This window comes from Podarcis erhardii (assembly GCF_964252035.2).
Source record: "Podarcis erhardii genome assembly, chromosome: 5".
Lineage (NCBI taxonomy): Eukaryota > Metazoa > Chordata > Lepidosauria > Squamata > Lacertidae > Podarcis > Podarcis erhardii.
The window spans coordinates 79,067,414-79,083,293 of NC_138509.1; the positions used below are offsets into that span (position 1 = coordinate 79,067,414).

At 44.3% G+C, this 15,880-nt stretch overlaps 1 protein-coding gene across 3 annotated transcripts in view; it reads left to right on the forward strand.

The window, feature by feature from the left end:
• The first annotated feature begins 3,791 nt into the window (after window positions 1-3,791).
• MME (membrane metalloendopeptidase) overlaps window positions 3,792-15,880 on the forward strand; it is a 72,982-nt gene continuing 60,893 nt past the window's right edge. Inside the window, exons 1-2 of one of the 3 annotated variants that reach the window (XM_081862395.1) lie at window positions 3,792-4,069; window positions 14,245-14,414. In XM_081862395.1, coding sequence (XP_081718521.1) covers window positions 14,255-14,414 — 160 coding nt within the window. In that variant the 5' untranslated portion in view covers window positions 3,792-4,069; window positions 14,245-14,254. Of the gene's footprint in view, window positions 4,070-13,971; window positions 14,042-14,244; window positions 14,415-15,880 lie in introns of those variants that run through there. The other 2 variants (XM_081862393.1, XM_081862394.1) reach the window with 2 other exon arrangements.

Here is a 15,880-nt window from a genome sequence, read left to right on the forward strand (position 1 = left end):
AGACCAAAGTAGTTTTCTGGCCATTAAACTTTTCCCCCTCACTGTGTATAAATTAGAAAGCTGAGAGTGATAATAGGGGTAGGGCCTGGGGTTGGTTTTTGAAGCTGCATTAAAAAGGACATTAAGATGGGCCTTTTTAAGTAGATGGGTTGGTGTAATAAGTGAAGTGGCAGTGCTTGAAAGAACCATGGTGGGAGATATATATATATATATATATGTGTGTGTGTGTGTGTGTGTGTGTGTGTGTGTTGAAATTGAGATGTCTTGATTAATTTGGGGGCCATTTCTCCCTCTCCTTTTTGAAGGCAGGATCATGATTGTTGTCGGCATTTATAGCTTTATTAGCAGAGAATGAGATATCAGCGCTCATCTTCTTAATGGAGACATTTCAACACACTGTGGGATGTTTTTATTCCTTGCTGTTCGGTATATGAAAACGTTTTGTCACTTTTCGCACCATCCTTCTTCAGGAAGCGCCATATCAGGCTTCTTGACTTAATTGCTCTCTATCCATCTTCATTTCACTGATGTCCATTCTGGGTCATTTGCTCATCATATCAGGAATGAACCCAGAGAACCCTCACCCCATTTGCATTTCTGAAAAAGCAAATACAGTGGTACCTCGGGTTAAGTACTTAATTCGTTCCGGAGGTCCGTTCTTAACCTGAAACTGTTCTTAACCTGAAGCACCACTTTAGCTAATGGGGCCTCTCGCTGCTGCTGCGCCGCCAGAGCACGATTTCTGTTCTCATCCTGAAGCAAAGTTCTTAACCCGAGGTACTATTTCTGGGTTAGCGGAGTCTGTAACCTGAAGCGTATGTAGCCTGAAGCGTATGTAACCCGAGGTACCACTGTAATGGAATTTGCTACACTATATACTTGCACTAGTGATGGACTCGTGTGGTTCCTTTGTCTTTTTCAGTGGGGTAAGGGACACTAACATGGCTTGCGTGGCAATGCTTACCTCTGACTCTGGCCCTGAGCCTCACACAGATGGGGTCCTTGATTGTGTCACTGTGGATAAAATGATGATTGCCCCATGATTGAAGGAGTCAGCACTATGCAACATGCTGATGTGTCACACGTGTGCACGAGTGGCATGAGCACATTGTGTGGCATGCACACACATTGAGGGGGATATCCTTGGAAATTTGGGGGGAGGCTTCTTCGCCCCCACTAGATGGTGCCCCTGATTGTCCTTGCCATGCCCATCACCCTTCAGCATCTTGGAAGGACCTGAGAAAAGTCTATCTGGATAATAAAATAAATAAATAATAGTAATTATTATTATTATTATTATTTATTTATTTATTTATACCCCGCCCATCTGGCTGGGTTTCTCCAGCCACTCTGGGAGGCTTCCAACAGAATATTAAAATACAATAATCTATTAAACATTAAAAGCTTCCCAAACAGGGCTGACTTCAGATGTCTTCTAAAAGTCTGGTAGTTGTTTTTCTCTTTGACATCTGGTGGGAGGGCGTTCCACAGAGCTGGTGCCACTACCAAGAAGGCCCTCTGCCTGGTTCCCTGTAATTTGGTTTCTCACAGTGAGGGAACTGCCAGAAGGCCCTCGGTGCTGGACCTCAGTGCCTGGGTAGAACGATGGGGGTGGAGACGCTCCTTCAGGTATACTGGACCGAGGCTGGTTAGGGCTTTAAAGGTCAACACCAACAGCCCATCTAGTCCAGAATCCTGTTCTCACTGTGGTCAAACAGATGTCCATGCAAGCAGGACATGGGCGCAGCAATGCCATTTGTAACTGTTGTAATTTGCACACCATAAGGTCTTCTGTGGGGCATACCAGGAGAGGCGGCCCCATAGGTACGAGGGTCCTAGGCCATATAGGGCTTTAAAGGTTAAAACTGGGAAAAGCTACATGCAAATGAGTTAACAATTAGTGTTTAACCAGCCTCAACAGCTTTGTTCTACCTCCACTGTCAGAGGTGTTGTGTCTCAGAATATCAGTTGCTGTGAATCGCAGGCAGGCAGAGTGCTATTTCCTTCATGCTCAGCTTGCAGGTTTCCCACATGTTGGCCACTGTGAGTACAGGATGCTGGTCTTAAATGGACCATTGGCCTGATCAAAGCAGGGCTCTTTGTGTGCTCAATGGGAGTTGACGCTGTAGGATTTATGTGGAAGGAAGCCCCATTTTCCTCAGATGAACCTATTGGAGGGTGTTTCAGAGGGTCAGTGGCACTGCAAAAGTGGTCCACTTATCCATCGACACTCGATGGCAATCTGCCAGCTGTGGAATTACCAACAAGGCCTTCTACCTGTAGTTACAGAGAGAGATCAATAGCATAGCTGTCAACCTTCCCTTATTTTGCGGGAAATTCACTTATTCCAGCACCATTTCCAGCTGCTATCCCGGATTGTTAAATATCCCGTAGACTGTCCCCGGGACAGGTGAGGCTGCTGATCGCTTATTTTCGAGGCTGCTGATCCCTTATTTTCAAATCTGAAAGTTGACAGCTATGATCAACAGAGATATGTAGGGAGAAAATGTTAACAGTGGGGCAGAAATACCATGAAACGCAAGAAATTCAATCTGTGGCAAATAAATTTCACAGATGTGCACAAAATGCATGGAAACTTATACCACAATAATGAATCATAAGAAAGGGAAATTAGTGTGTGCCCATAAGAAGAAGAAAAACCATCCAAAATCCAGTTATAACCAAGTTCATCACTTCACCTTGACCTTGGGTTCACTGTAGTCCTTCATAGTGGTTTGGTGGGCTAACATTTGGCCACACCATATTTCACCTACCCGTGATAGATCTGGTGGAGCCTTTGAGGAAGATCCTTTGTGAGTTAGCCAACTCAGCACAACCAACCCAATTCTTAAAAAAATAAAATAGGGCAGTTGTTTTTAAACTACTTTCCCAAAAAGTGGACTTCAAGCAGGCTCCCAGCAGAGCTCTCCCACTTTGCATCAGAAGCATGGTGGAGAGGCCTCATACCATTGGTCCACCTAGTAAGTGTACTGTCTACATTCACTGATGGAACCTCTCCATGACTTCAAATGTGGTCCTCTCCCAGCCCTACCTGGAGATGCTGAGGATTAGTCCTTGAACCAGGGGTGCTACACCACTGAGCTATCGTCCTTCACCCCATATGTATGGACAAAGTCTTGCCTGCCTGTTAACGTGAGGGCATCTCCCATTCTTCACAGGCCATGGGACCAAAGCCAAACTGGAGTTCGTACTACCTGTGGCAGGGGTGCCAACTTCAATAAAATATTTGGGGGGGGGGGGTTACAGGTAATGTAGGATGCTACATAATCGATCACATGATGTGGTGCGTGGCAATGCCTATCAACTGGGGGGAGGGTGCGACCTGCTCATATATTTTATGGGAGTGGGGTGAAGACCTCTTGGCCCCTAGGAGTTGGTTTCCTATAACCCGTTAAGTCCCTCTTTTTCTTGGAGGGCCTGGCTAATCTTGTGGGCATAGGAACCAAAGCTTCCCTCCTGGCCTCATCTGGGTTTCCCCAAAGCCAGAGAGAGAGAGAGGAGGAGGAGGAGTTGTGCGTTTTTCCTGCCCCCAGCCCAGTCTCTGCTTAGAAATCAGGATAAGAGGCAAGACCTTTTGAAAGTCCCCAGGAACAGCGGAGAGGCTGGATCGCAACCAGCCAGCGCAGCTCGCCCCTGCCTGCCTGCCTGCCTGCCTGCCCCCCCCCCCTCTCTCTCTCTCTCCTGCAAGGGAAGAGTAAAACCCGCTCTCTCTCTCTCTCTGATCCGCGGCTGCCTCGGCTGGTTTGGCAATGCCTGGGTGGCTCTTCGCACGACCCGCCGCCTGAGTCCAGGGGGAGCGCCGGGAGCGCAGCGCCTGCCGCCGCCCCCTCTCCGCCTCTCCATCCCGTCTCGCGGACCTGAGCGCCGCCGCTTCCCTGGAGGCTCCTGCCGGCTGACTTCTCTTCCTCCTCCTCCTCCTCCTCCTTCCTGGGTCTTCCCACGGCAGCGCCTCTCTCTCTCTTCCCCCCTCCGCTTGCGCTTTCTTCTCTCCATCGGTCGGTGATGTGTCTATTTACATCAGCCCCGAACTTCTCCCAGGAACAGCTCGGTAAGTCTAGAGAGACCGAAGAGGTAGAGTTGGCGAGCCGTGGAACAGGGGAGTGGGTGGGTACAGATGGTGAAACCCAGAAGCGGGATCCTGACTGGAGAAAGGCGAGGGGGTAGAGAAGGATGGAAAGGAGGGCAGTCCCAGCATGAAGAGCGGGGCATCACTTGTCCAGTATATCTGAGCGCAGCTTCTCTGCAGACAAGGGAAAGCAAGAGAGGAGCCGGGCAGGTATTGGGCTTCATTCGAGCCGATCTCAGCCCTTTCATTACAGTGCAGTGCCAAGAATGGAGAAGGGTACCTCTGAGCATGTGTTGAGTGCCCCATATATCCCCCCTTTCTCCGTGGGCTGAATCTTTGCAGTCACAATCAGCCCCCACGCCCTCTGGGATTTGAGAGCAGAAAAAGGGTCTCTTCTTAGCACACTGGAGCCTCTGCGTTTCTCTCTTTTGGGGTGGGGTGCAGAGAAAAGGCATTGCTTCCGCCAACTTATGTAGCTTCTCAAAGCACCCCATGTTTTCCTCCGGCTGTTTAGTAGCGACCTGATTCTGATTAACTTCAGCCTGCATGTTGCCTCAAAGGTAGACTCACAGCATCTAGCTTACCTTCCAAACTTGGTTTCCGTGTATTTTTAATCGCGTGCGTTTCATCCCGAGCCTTAAGAGCAAGCAGAGTACTAAATTTAAGGCTTTCATTTCATTGATACCTTATTCTTTTTTACATTTTCCCAACAGCATCAGTAAATTAACTGCAAAGTACACGTTTTAAACTTCATTGTGTTTCAGAGCCGGTTAAAATAAGCTCTAAAACGTTCTATGCGGGGAGAGAACAGCACTGTTTGCTTTGTACATTGTTATATTTCTGTAAGCATGAAACTTTGGCTGTCCAGCCTCTATTGTCCTAAGGCTGCAAGTTGTTGGGAGAGTTTTGGAAGAGTGTGATTGCTCTGTTTGTCCCAGAGAGTAGGATGAGCTCTCACCTTGCTGTGCAGTTGCTCATAGGAGTAAAAGTACATATTCACTTCTCTTTGGAAGCAGGCTTGTGTGGGTTCAAACTCCAGTTTGGTTAAAATGCAGCAAAAGGTTAGATTTACACGTACAATTCCACTGGCTATTTTATGTACAAAGTAGAACTTCTCATATGTCATGCTGATATCTAGTGCAGAACGCCAAGCTGATAGATTCTTGGTTAACCTAGAATCAACAGGCACTGTCCTGTAAGTGTGACATAAGAATCTGAACCAGCGGCAGATCCTGGAATTATTTATAATCATGAAGTTACTCTTCATCAATTAAAAATGAAACTTTGTTTTTCATACTTTTATTATAAATGTTTAACCGTTGCCAATTTTTAAAAGCAATCATGTACTACTTAGAAAATAACTCAGTACTAAATCTTTTTATAACAGCAACAACATATGGGCTGTTTAACATAACTTTTTCAAATCTCCCCCCACCCACAAACATTTCACTGCTTGTTGCATCACTTATTTGAATCCTATTCTTTGAAGCATTTTAAAGAATTGCAATTGCAACCTTTACTGTGGCTTTTAAGGAAATATGAAACGTGCTCAGTCACACAGCTATTTACAAAGAGAACAATAGATTGTTGTGTTTCTTGAAATATCTGATCACCAGAGTTTACTAGTGTGTGTTTAGAATACTTTATCCATCTCCCTTACGCTTGATGTTTAAATTTGCCCTGGCAGAACCCCACAAGCCGGTGTTTTAATTTCCCCACCAAGAAACCTCTCGCTTTCTTTCTCATTTTTGCAATTTATTGCCTTGCCATTTATATTGTTCTTGTTGGGTATCCTATCTGAATGCATGGATGATGTTACTGAAACAGTAGTAATTGGCCCCCAGAAGTCTTGACATCTTTTTACCCAGTCTTGTTAGTGGTTCACTCTGCAGATAAGCATTCAGGAGAACGCTGAAATGAATAAAATCTGAAATCCAGGAACAGGGAAGTGTTGCTGTGAATGCCTTATCTGTTTTTATCAGTAACAAATTCAAATATGTCCTCTAGCAAACTCTATGGGAACTGGAGGTGTATGCAATTATCTTTGCTTCTTTGAAAAGCTGCCATATAACTTTCTATCAAGGGATGGTGTTTTATTTCAGAAAGTCGCTGGCCTGTTTTACTTAATCATCATTCCCCCTCCCCCCCCCATTTATGAGTAACACCAGGAAACCAAACCAAAAATGCCTCTTATTTTCAGATACCAATGTATTTGCTGAATGAGAACACTCCAAACTAATTGTGTCTCCTAAGGTGTCACAGTTCACAGGTCTTCTCTCAGAAGTTGTTACATTCAGTCAATGTTTGCACCTTAGATGCAGGAAGACTTGCTTCCATGCATTTAAATTGAAAGGTGAGAACCACCTTACATTCCTGTTTGACAAGTCAACTGATGACCAAGGACTGCAGTCTGAATCTGTCACCATTTCAACTCTCCCAGTAGCCATACCCTTTCTCAAGGGAAGGAGTTTTTTCCAACTTTTTTTGTAACAATTCATGCCATGACCTTAACTGTCTTAGAAAGTTTCCGTTTTGGTTAGATACCATTGTATGCCAATTTCATGTCAATTTCACCTTGAGACACCACTTTCCTGCAAAAACGTTTTCTCTGAAATGAAACCCACACACCTATCTGCTATGCATGTCTTCAATACATGTCAATATGTGGCCAGAATAAATGCATTTTCATAAACTCTGAAATGTATGAATGCACATCCCAGGTACACTTTTGTATACACAAGATACTCAAACAAATGGGATTTTCCCAGAAGCATATTGCACTGTTTATGCTACCTTTAAATGTTTGACCTAAGCTTGAAACTTGAAATAAGTTTTATGTATGCAAAAACATTGTACATGGATTTCCGCTTATTTGGGTAATAAACACAAGGCTGCAATTGCTTCCCACTTGCAGCCAGACATGATTCTTGGCATCTTATAATGGAGAGTGTCCTGCTGGCAGGGATGACTAAACAACAACAGGGAGCAGAGAAGCACATACAGTGGTACCTTGGTTCTCAAACTTAATCCATTTTGGAAGTCTATTCCAAAACCAAAGCGTTCCAAAACCAAGGCGCTCTTTCCCTTAGATAGTAGTGCGAAATGGATTCATCCATTCCAGACTTAAAAAACAACCCCTAAAACAGCCATTTAACATGAATTTTACTATCTAATGAGACCACTGAGCCATAAAATGAAAGCAATAAACAATGTACTGCAGTCACACAATCAATCAATCAGTAGCTGAACTGGGTTCCACATAGTCAGAAAAACAAAACAAAAAGAGCCGCAAAAAGAAAAACGCAAAATAAATAGCAAAAACAGACAGACCTCAGCATAACACTCAAAACAGAAGTGTGGCACTCAAAATGGAAGGGTAGCACTCAAATTGGAAGCATAACACTAAAAATGTAGCACATTCAGCTTCCAAAAAGAATTCACAAACCAGAACACTTACTTCCGGGTTTGCAGTGTTTGGGTTCCAAGTTGTTTGAATATCAAGGTGTTTGAAAACCAAGGGACCACTGTGCTTTCTTCTGGCTGGTTCCACATGCCTTGATTGAGTTTGTTGGCATCCATCTGCCTCAAGAGACAATGGAGTACACCTCCGTGAGTGAAATCAAATCGCTGTGTTAGCAGCACCCAAGTGACCTTCTAAGGGAGCAAGCTATCATATATGGAGGTCCTGGGCTGCCCAGACAACAAGGCCCCACTGATGTGTCCCAAAGGAAAGTAGAGTAATACGTTTGGTACCATCTTAGCTGCAGGAGTTGCCAGAAGGAGGCATACAAGGTGCCATCCAACCATCTTAAGGACTCCATCCCGGATTTGTATAGGGTTTACTCCTTAGCCTCCCCCCCACAAAAAAAGATATCCCACAAGGCACCTGGACTGAGTAAGGAACTAGGAAGCAGGAACCAACTTCAGCCTCAACTGCCAATGCAGTGTTTGGAATCATCCATTGCTAAGGAAATGCATTTCTAAACGAATTAACCAAAAGGAATAGTGTTCCCCACCCCCACCCCCCAGCAAGTCCATATCACCTGGTCTGGCATATTTCAAAGAAGAACATGTAGGCCGCTCCAAGAAATCAGATTGAAGCAGGTGGACTGAAAATGAAAACTGAAGCTCAGATTGTTAATTTCCATTGCTGCCAAACATAATAATTGCAGCTGCCTGTTTTGTCTACACTTTGGAGGGCAACTGGGGGAGGATCATTGAAGCCCTAGGAGAAATAGAACAGAACTCTAATACCTAAGCTCCTGTCTGCTTTAATTATGCCCAGGTCTTGGTGGTATAAATGAATGATCACATAAATAGACCTTTGCTAGGTGGCCTATAGTGTTCGCTTGTTTTCTTAAAAAGCTGCAGGTAAGAACAAATCAGTGGGATGCCTTTAAATAATGGAAACACTCCAGCAGTAGTATAATAAAGACTATCTCCCTTGGGGAAGTTATGCTGTCTTCACAAAGCACATTTGCATGTCAAAGCAGGTGATTCTTGGTGTGCTAATAAATTGCAATTTAGGAACATTAAAGCACTCACCAAACTAAGAAGCTGAGGCATTTTCTAATTTTGACTTCATGCACTTACAAAGTTTAAGGACTACAAAGTTTAAGATCGAACTTTGTTCTTGACTGGTGTATGATAAGGACAGGTTCGGCCGTCTTGCAACGCAATCCTATACATGTGTGCTCAGATTTACGAGTTCTTGAGTTCAGTGGGGCTTACTCCCAGGTGAGTATGCATACACAAGAACCATTTTAAGCCTTAAATCTTCATGCTTTAACTGGGAGATCAGTTGCCTAAAGTTTCAGCTACTTTGTCAGTGAAGAGATTTTAAAAGTGAACATCTGATCTGTTGGGTTGAGATTCAAGGGCACACTTGATTACCTTTTGAAGCAATTTTATTGTTATGGCTTATCATAATTGACAAATAAGAAAATGTAAAAGGTGTTGCATCCTTCTAACCACATGGGCTACCTTTTAAAAACTGAATTGTTAGTGATCTTGTAAGTGATCCCCACATATGCCTTGATGGCAAACTTATCTGAGGTTATGTGATTAGATAATTTACCCATCACACTTTGAATTTATGTCAGCTTCCTCCAATCTAGTGCCTTCCAAACATATTGGACCACAATCACCATCAGCTCCAGCTAGCGGTCAGCAATGATTGGATCTGCAACCCAAAACTAAGAGGGCACCAGCATAGAGAAGGCTGATTTATGCAGTTAGTTTGGGGTGTGCAAAGTGCTTCACATACATTCAGTAATTCTTGACAGCAACTGCTGTGAAGCAGGTTGCTATGATTATCCATACATTGCAAATTAGGGTGGCCCAACTTTGACTCAGATACTGTATGTTCCAATTCAACTTCTTAGAGATTATGTAGTCACTAGAATCTGGGTATTTAGAATCCCATCACATTTCTACTTTCTGTCACCAGTTAATGGGTGTGTGTGTGTGTGTGTGTCTAATAAAGTCACCCTGTAAGCTCATGGATTTCCACCTGTGCAATGGGACTTGACTTCTTCTCCCCTCTGGTGCCCTCTCCCCTGTCCAACTCTCTAGAGCAGATTTGAGGGGGTGCAGGGGATACATGCAGAGAGGAGAAGGAGTCGCATTGTGCTGATGGGATGACTTCATTGGATTCACCTCTTCTGATTCATCCAAGTTCCTTAGCTAAACAGCGGCTGCACTAAATGAACACTGTTTATGAGAATTCTGTAGACTTAACTAAGTTATACACTTCCCTGAAGGGGTCACAAGACAGTACTTTACTTCAGACTGCGAAATTTTAGACGCATGGTGCTCAATGCTCATGTGCGTAAAGATACATTTACCATGCGTAACGAGGTCGTTTTGGTCCTGGAATAATTGAGGCTGAATTCATGTGACTAGATCACACTGGACAAAATTGGGCCTAAGTTAAAAAATTCTCATGCCCAGTAGAAGACAGTCTGGCGGGGTGTGTGCGCTCATCTCAGCAAGGCAGGACTCTGACACAGTGGCAGAATTATCATTTACTGGGATGGGGCAGGGCATGGGAGTGGTGAGATTGGGTCTGTGCAGGCACACTGGAGGGAGAATCTGACTGGCTCTGCCAGGGCAGCCTCCACTCACCTTCACCCCTGCCCTATCCCATCCCCACACCATCTCAGTGAGCAGCAGAGATGCTGATGTTGGGAGGTGAGTGATGCATTGCTGCTCAACTGCACTCCCCCCTCCTTCTTTCACAGAATGGGAGCCGATGCACATAGACCTCTGAAAGCCGCTGTCGCTCATTGGGACCCCTCAGAGCGCCGGCAATTATTATATTTTCGACATGTGAGCTTTCGTGATCCATTCAGGTGGCTGGAATATTTCACACACAATAAAAAGGCTCATAAAAATCACTGTATGGTTAAACAGAAATGCCAGCTTTTAAATGCTGCCATGCAACATTAAAGCAGCAGTCAGGGCATGGACAAGTTATGAAGAGAGGAAAAGCTGGAGGTGCTGTAGCATTGGGTGGGCTGGACTGGTGCATGAAATGATGTTTTTTCAGAAACGTTAGGTACGTTAGGATAATGGCAGGGGCAGCAATGAGATGAGCAGAAAATGATATGAGAGTCCTTATGTTTTCCCTCACATGGGAAAAAAAAGCAGTTTGGGAGTGGAGGAGTGATTTTGAATGCCTCTGGCAACAAACCAACCAACAAAAACTTGCCCGACATTAATCTCCCTCTTCTCTCCCCGCTCTCCTCAGTTATCAGTGGGCCCTTCACTCAAGACTGCAGCCTCTGCAGCTTATTTTGGATAAATACAAAATCCAAAGGGGGGAAACATACCCAACTGAGCACCATGAGAAGTTCAGAGATATTTTCTGTTTCTTCCAAGCAATCATAGTCCCACTTACCCCACTAAATTCAACAGGATTTACCTTGGGGTGGTGCTGGACGGTGCAGTTCTTGCTGTATTCAGCTGTTGCTGATTTTGAAGTGATGTTTTTGATACCGTTTTTATTGCTTTTAATTTTCTTCTCCCTTATTTTTCTCACATTCATCATTTTCAGTGTGCTTGTGTGTGTGTGTGTGTGTGTGTGTGTGTGTGTGTAGTGTTGCATGCCACCCCAATCTCCAAGTACTACAAGATTTCGGGGGTTCAAGGCGCTTACCCCAAGTTCATGTTTCCTTTGGGAATGAGGGCACAGCAAAGACTGTGGTGTCTTTATGATATATTTTTTATTTACACATATAGACAACCTGAGCGTTGGAGGGGTTCACAGCATTATCACCCCAAGAGGGCCTTATTTCTCCTATAGCCACAGCTTTGGAGTCAAACAGAAATCAAACAATGTTCTCTCTCCAATTTGCTGCATATCTTCTGGCTCACCTCACTACAACTCTCAGTTTTTGCCTTTGCCTTTTTCTAACTACAGTGGTACCTCTGGTTAAGAACTTAATTCGTTCTAGAGGTCTGTTCTTAACCTGAAACTGTTCTTAACCTGAGGTACCACTTTAGCTAATGGGGCTTGCCACCACCGTGTGATTTCTGTTCTCATCCTGAAGTAAAGTTCTTAACCTGAGGTACTGCTTCCGGGTTAGTGGAGTCTGTATCCTGAAGCATCTGTAATCCAAGGTACCACTATATCAGGCAACCCTCCCATTTGCCATTTCCCACAGATCCACTTCCTTTGTTCCCTTAATGGCTCATCACCCAGGTGATCACCTCAACAGGAAGCTTTGTTGTTGTTTAGTCGTTTAGTCGTGTCCAACTCTTCGTGACCCCATGAACCAGAGCACACCAGGCACTCCTGTCTTCCACTGCCTCCTGCTGCTTGGTCAAACTCATGTTAGTAGCAACAGGAAGCTTATATTGTAACACTTGCTAGATCCGGGGGGTTAGGAGGGGTCTCTGCATACAGCCTATTCCCCCCCCACCCTAAACTCATATATAATATAGATGCATTTTGTTATGTACTGATGTTCTCACCCTGGGCCAGCAGGGGGATACTGTAGATAGTTATGCAAATGAAGGATCGAAAGTAACGTTCAGTGATTGGATAGCTTGTATGCAAATGAAGGATTGAAAAGTGACGTTCTGTGGTTGGATAGTTTTAGAAAGTTGCAACAGTTACAATTGTTCTGGAGCTCTATATAAGCAGGCTGACTGAGCTCCTCAGTTAGTTCTGTTCCAGCTTACAAATAAAGAGCTGCTTTGGAAGAATCGCTGTGTTGTCTGATATGTTCGCCCACAACTTAACTTAACACATTTATTGCTTTGTCCATTCAAAAATTTACAATGCAACTGACCTCAACAATAACAACAAGCACTGGAGTGTTGTCTCTTCTACATATTCAGATGAATCTGCTGTGAGGCCCATACATCGTAAGAAGCCTGACTAGTCATTCTTCCTCATGAGTGCACATCGCCCCAGTGAAGCTTGTGTTTTTGTGATGGCATCAGTGGAGGCATTGCTTTAGCGATGTGTCGAATGAAGGGCGTCCATGAGACAGCAGATTTGGGGGTTCTCTGCTGCATACACTCCAACATTCCTTAAATGAAAATAGGGACATTTCTCACTCCTCAGCAACTGACCCTCCTTGACCCCCCCCCCCATTTTTGCACAATGTCAGGCGCCAGGAAATCTGATCCCCCAGGGCAGGTGGCCAGGAACAGACAGACAAAGAAGCTCTGGCCAATGTCTTTTATTCAATATTCACAGAGAGAGGCTGAGAAATGCTGCCTCTTGGAGTAATGGCGTTGCTCTGAGTAAACTCCACCCCCCCCTTCTCTCCTCAGTCGTCACCAACACCATCCACCTTACGGTGGCCGCTTAGGGCCATTTGCCTACAAGCCCTTTGCTCTCCTACTTTCAATGACCGCCAGATTCTGGGAGAAGAGGGGACTGGAATGCTTTCTAGTGATAACGTGTCAGACAGCTGCTCAGGCTCTGCTCCCCTCACTTCCTTTCCAATTATTTCCCAACTCTGCTCTTTGTCTGCCTCTGAGCCATGACCTTCCTCAAACCACTTCTGTAAATCTATACTGCTTTCCTCTTCTCTGGAAGATTCAGGAGGGGGATGTGGTCTCCACCATTTACCACTTCACCAGTGGGTCACAGCACACACACCCTCCACCGTCCTGAGAAAACCCCTCAGTCTCAATTTTATCTTATTCTTTGATAGAGTTACAAAAAGTAAAACACACACCAATAAATAAATGTGCTGGGCCCGGGGGTAACCTGTGAAATGCAGTCCAGGACCGGTCCAGAATCCGAAGGTTCTCCTGGAGTCAGTCTGACAGGGCCAAGGCAGGACACGAGGCAGAAAACCAGGCAAGGACAGGTACAGGATCTCAGGCAGAAACTAGCATACAGCAATGTTCCTCCCGCAACCTGGGGCAGGGTCTGACAGCCTTTTATCTTTGTCAGGGTAGCAGCTGGTCCTGATCCCCCAGTGACTCACCTCCCTGTTTTGCCTGAAGACAAGCACTCTTCCTGCGAGTACTCAGGTCTCTCCTTCTCTCAGACCTTAGTCTCTGCAGCTCGGGACACGTCGGTGGGTTACTAGACCCAGGGGCCGCCTCAGCCTGCAGTGTTGGACATTCGCTCCCACCCACCCATACAATGCCATTTGCCAGACTTGAGTTCAGAGGGAAGAAGATGTTCCCTCCCTCAGCTACTTTAGGAGTCATAAATTCTTCAGTCATTAATTGTTGAAATGACTTGAAAAATGCCAGAGAGGCAAAATGGAACACTTTTGATCATTGGCAAAGGATCAGAGATTGAAAGGTTAGGTTAATTTTTATTCAATGAGTAAGGGCTGCATTTCGCTTGCCTGTGAACTCTTGTGGCAGAGGAGTGCAATTAAAGTAGATATGTTAGCAATAAAACCAAGTGTTCCTTTGTTTTCATTCCCTTTTTTAGCTGTTCTTCGTGTGTGTAAGGAGGACATTGTTCTGTGGATTGTAAGTGGCAAAATGTCAATTGGACTGTCATTTTTTTTGCCGTCATGACTAACAGATGTATTTTAACTTTTCTTCTTTAAAAAAACACCAATACTTCCTCTTGCCTACTGGAACAAAAAAAGGGTCTTAGGTAAAAGGAACTTGGAAGTTTCCATGCTTTAAGCATTTCAGTCACTGCTCTTTGTTCTCTTTCTTTGTCCCAGACTCTAGGTTATGGGCAAGTCAGAAAGTCAGATGGATATAACTGAAATGAACCTTGCAAAAGAAAAGAAAAAACTGCGATGGAGTGCTCTGGAAATCGGGCTTGCCGTTGTCGTTGCTCTCCTTGCTATCGTAGCTATCACCATGATCATTCTGTATGCAACCTATGATGGTGAGTAGAAGCGAATCAACCTACTACTTTTGTGGCAAAAGTTCTTTTAAGAACCTGAAGTTTGGGTGGGGGGAGCAAAAACCACAAACACAAAATTTCATCACCTTGAAAAGGGGTTGATTAAAATACCCTGGTAAGAGCTCAGTCTTACATGATCATTTCTGCTTTTACTACTGCATATGTCAAAGTGATTCCCTTTTTGCAGTTTCTATTCAAATCTCAATTTATAATCCACAAGACCAGATGGAATCAGCAGCAGAATTCATTCAGGTTTCCATCTCTCTCTTTTTCTCATACCAAAAAAAATGTGCATCTGAACTTGTTAGCTGGGATGTTGCTGGATGTTTTAGCTTCTGTATTTAGAAGGAGCCAATGCCCTTTTTGGGGGAAGCAAGTTGACTTTAAAAAGCTGTGTTGTGATTTTTGTGTAATAACTATATGCCTAAAACGGTTCGACAAACCTTTGTTTGGGACTGGCTTCTCTGAGATCGTTTCAGAAGCCCGTGATCAGCCTAAAATGTAGAAAACGAATTTGCTGACTTACATGCTTGTCCTATTTTTCCAAGCACTGATAAGCTTCCTTCGGAAGAAGTCACTGGAGGCTTATGCCAGATTGTAAAGGGTATTCATGTTGTATTTGTATATTTGCAAATATACCAGTTGATCATAGATGGTGGCCCTCTCTTTATGCATTCCATCAGGAAAACTCATTGCCCAATATCAGATCATCATAGAGAGACAGTACACACAAACAGTATGTCCCAGAGCATGGGGTGTCCTTGCCTCTCTTTCTTTCTCTGGTTTCTCACTCAAAAGCATTCCCCAGTGATGCAGTTGACTAGAAGGTTGGTGGTTCGAGCCCACCCACTGTGAGCAAGATTGCAGAGCCCTCAGGGTCCCTCCAACTCTAACATTATATGATTCTTTGAAGCTCTGCCTGGTCTCTGTTGCTTTCCACTCACACCTCGGTTGCCACTTCCTCAATTTATAATCCACAAGACCAGATGGAATCAGCAGCAGAATTCATTCAGGTTTCCATCTCTCTCTTTTTCTCATACCAAAAAATATATATAAATAAATCAACAATTTACCATAACTTAGGAAATGTTCAAGGTTATGCCAAGCAAAATGACGCTCAAGACTTTGGGACACCCGAGCTACATTTTCCTAAGATGTTTTCCGTTCCTGTTCCTTGTAAATTGCTTGTCCCAAATGCACAAACTGTTTTAATATTGATATTTTAAAATTGTTGTGACCTGTCCTGGGACCTTATGGTGAAGGGGAGTTAGTTAATGTGTTGTTGTTGTTACTATTATTGTTATTGGCAATGGTTTATTAACTGCCTTCTAAATCACCATCTATGAAGGCAGTTGCCCTCCCAAGGTGGAGCTGGCATCCATCTGTCTCCAGAGACAATAGAGGAGTGTGCCTTTGGGGGTGAGGTCAAACTGTTGGAAGGTTGCAGT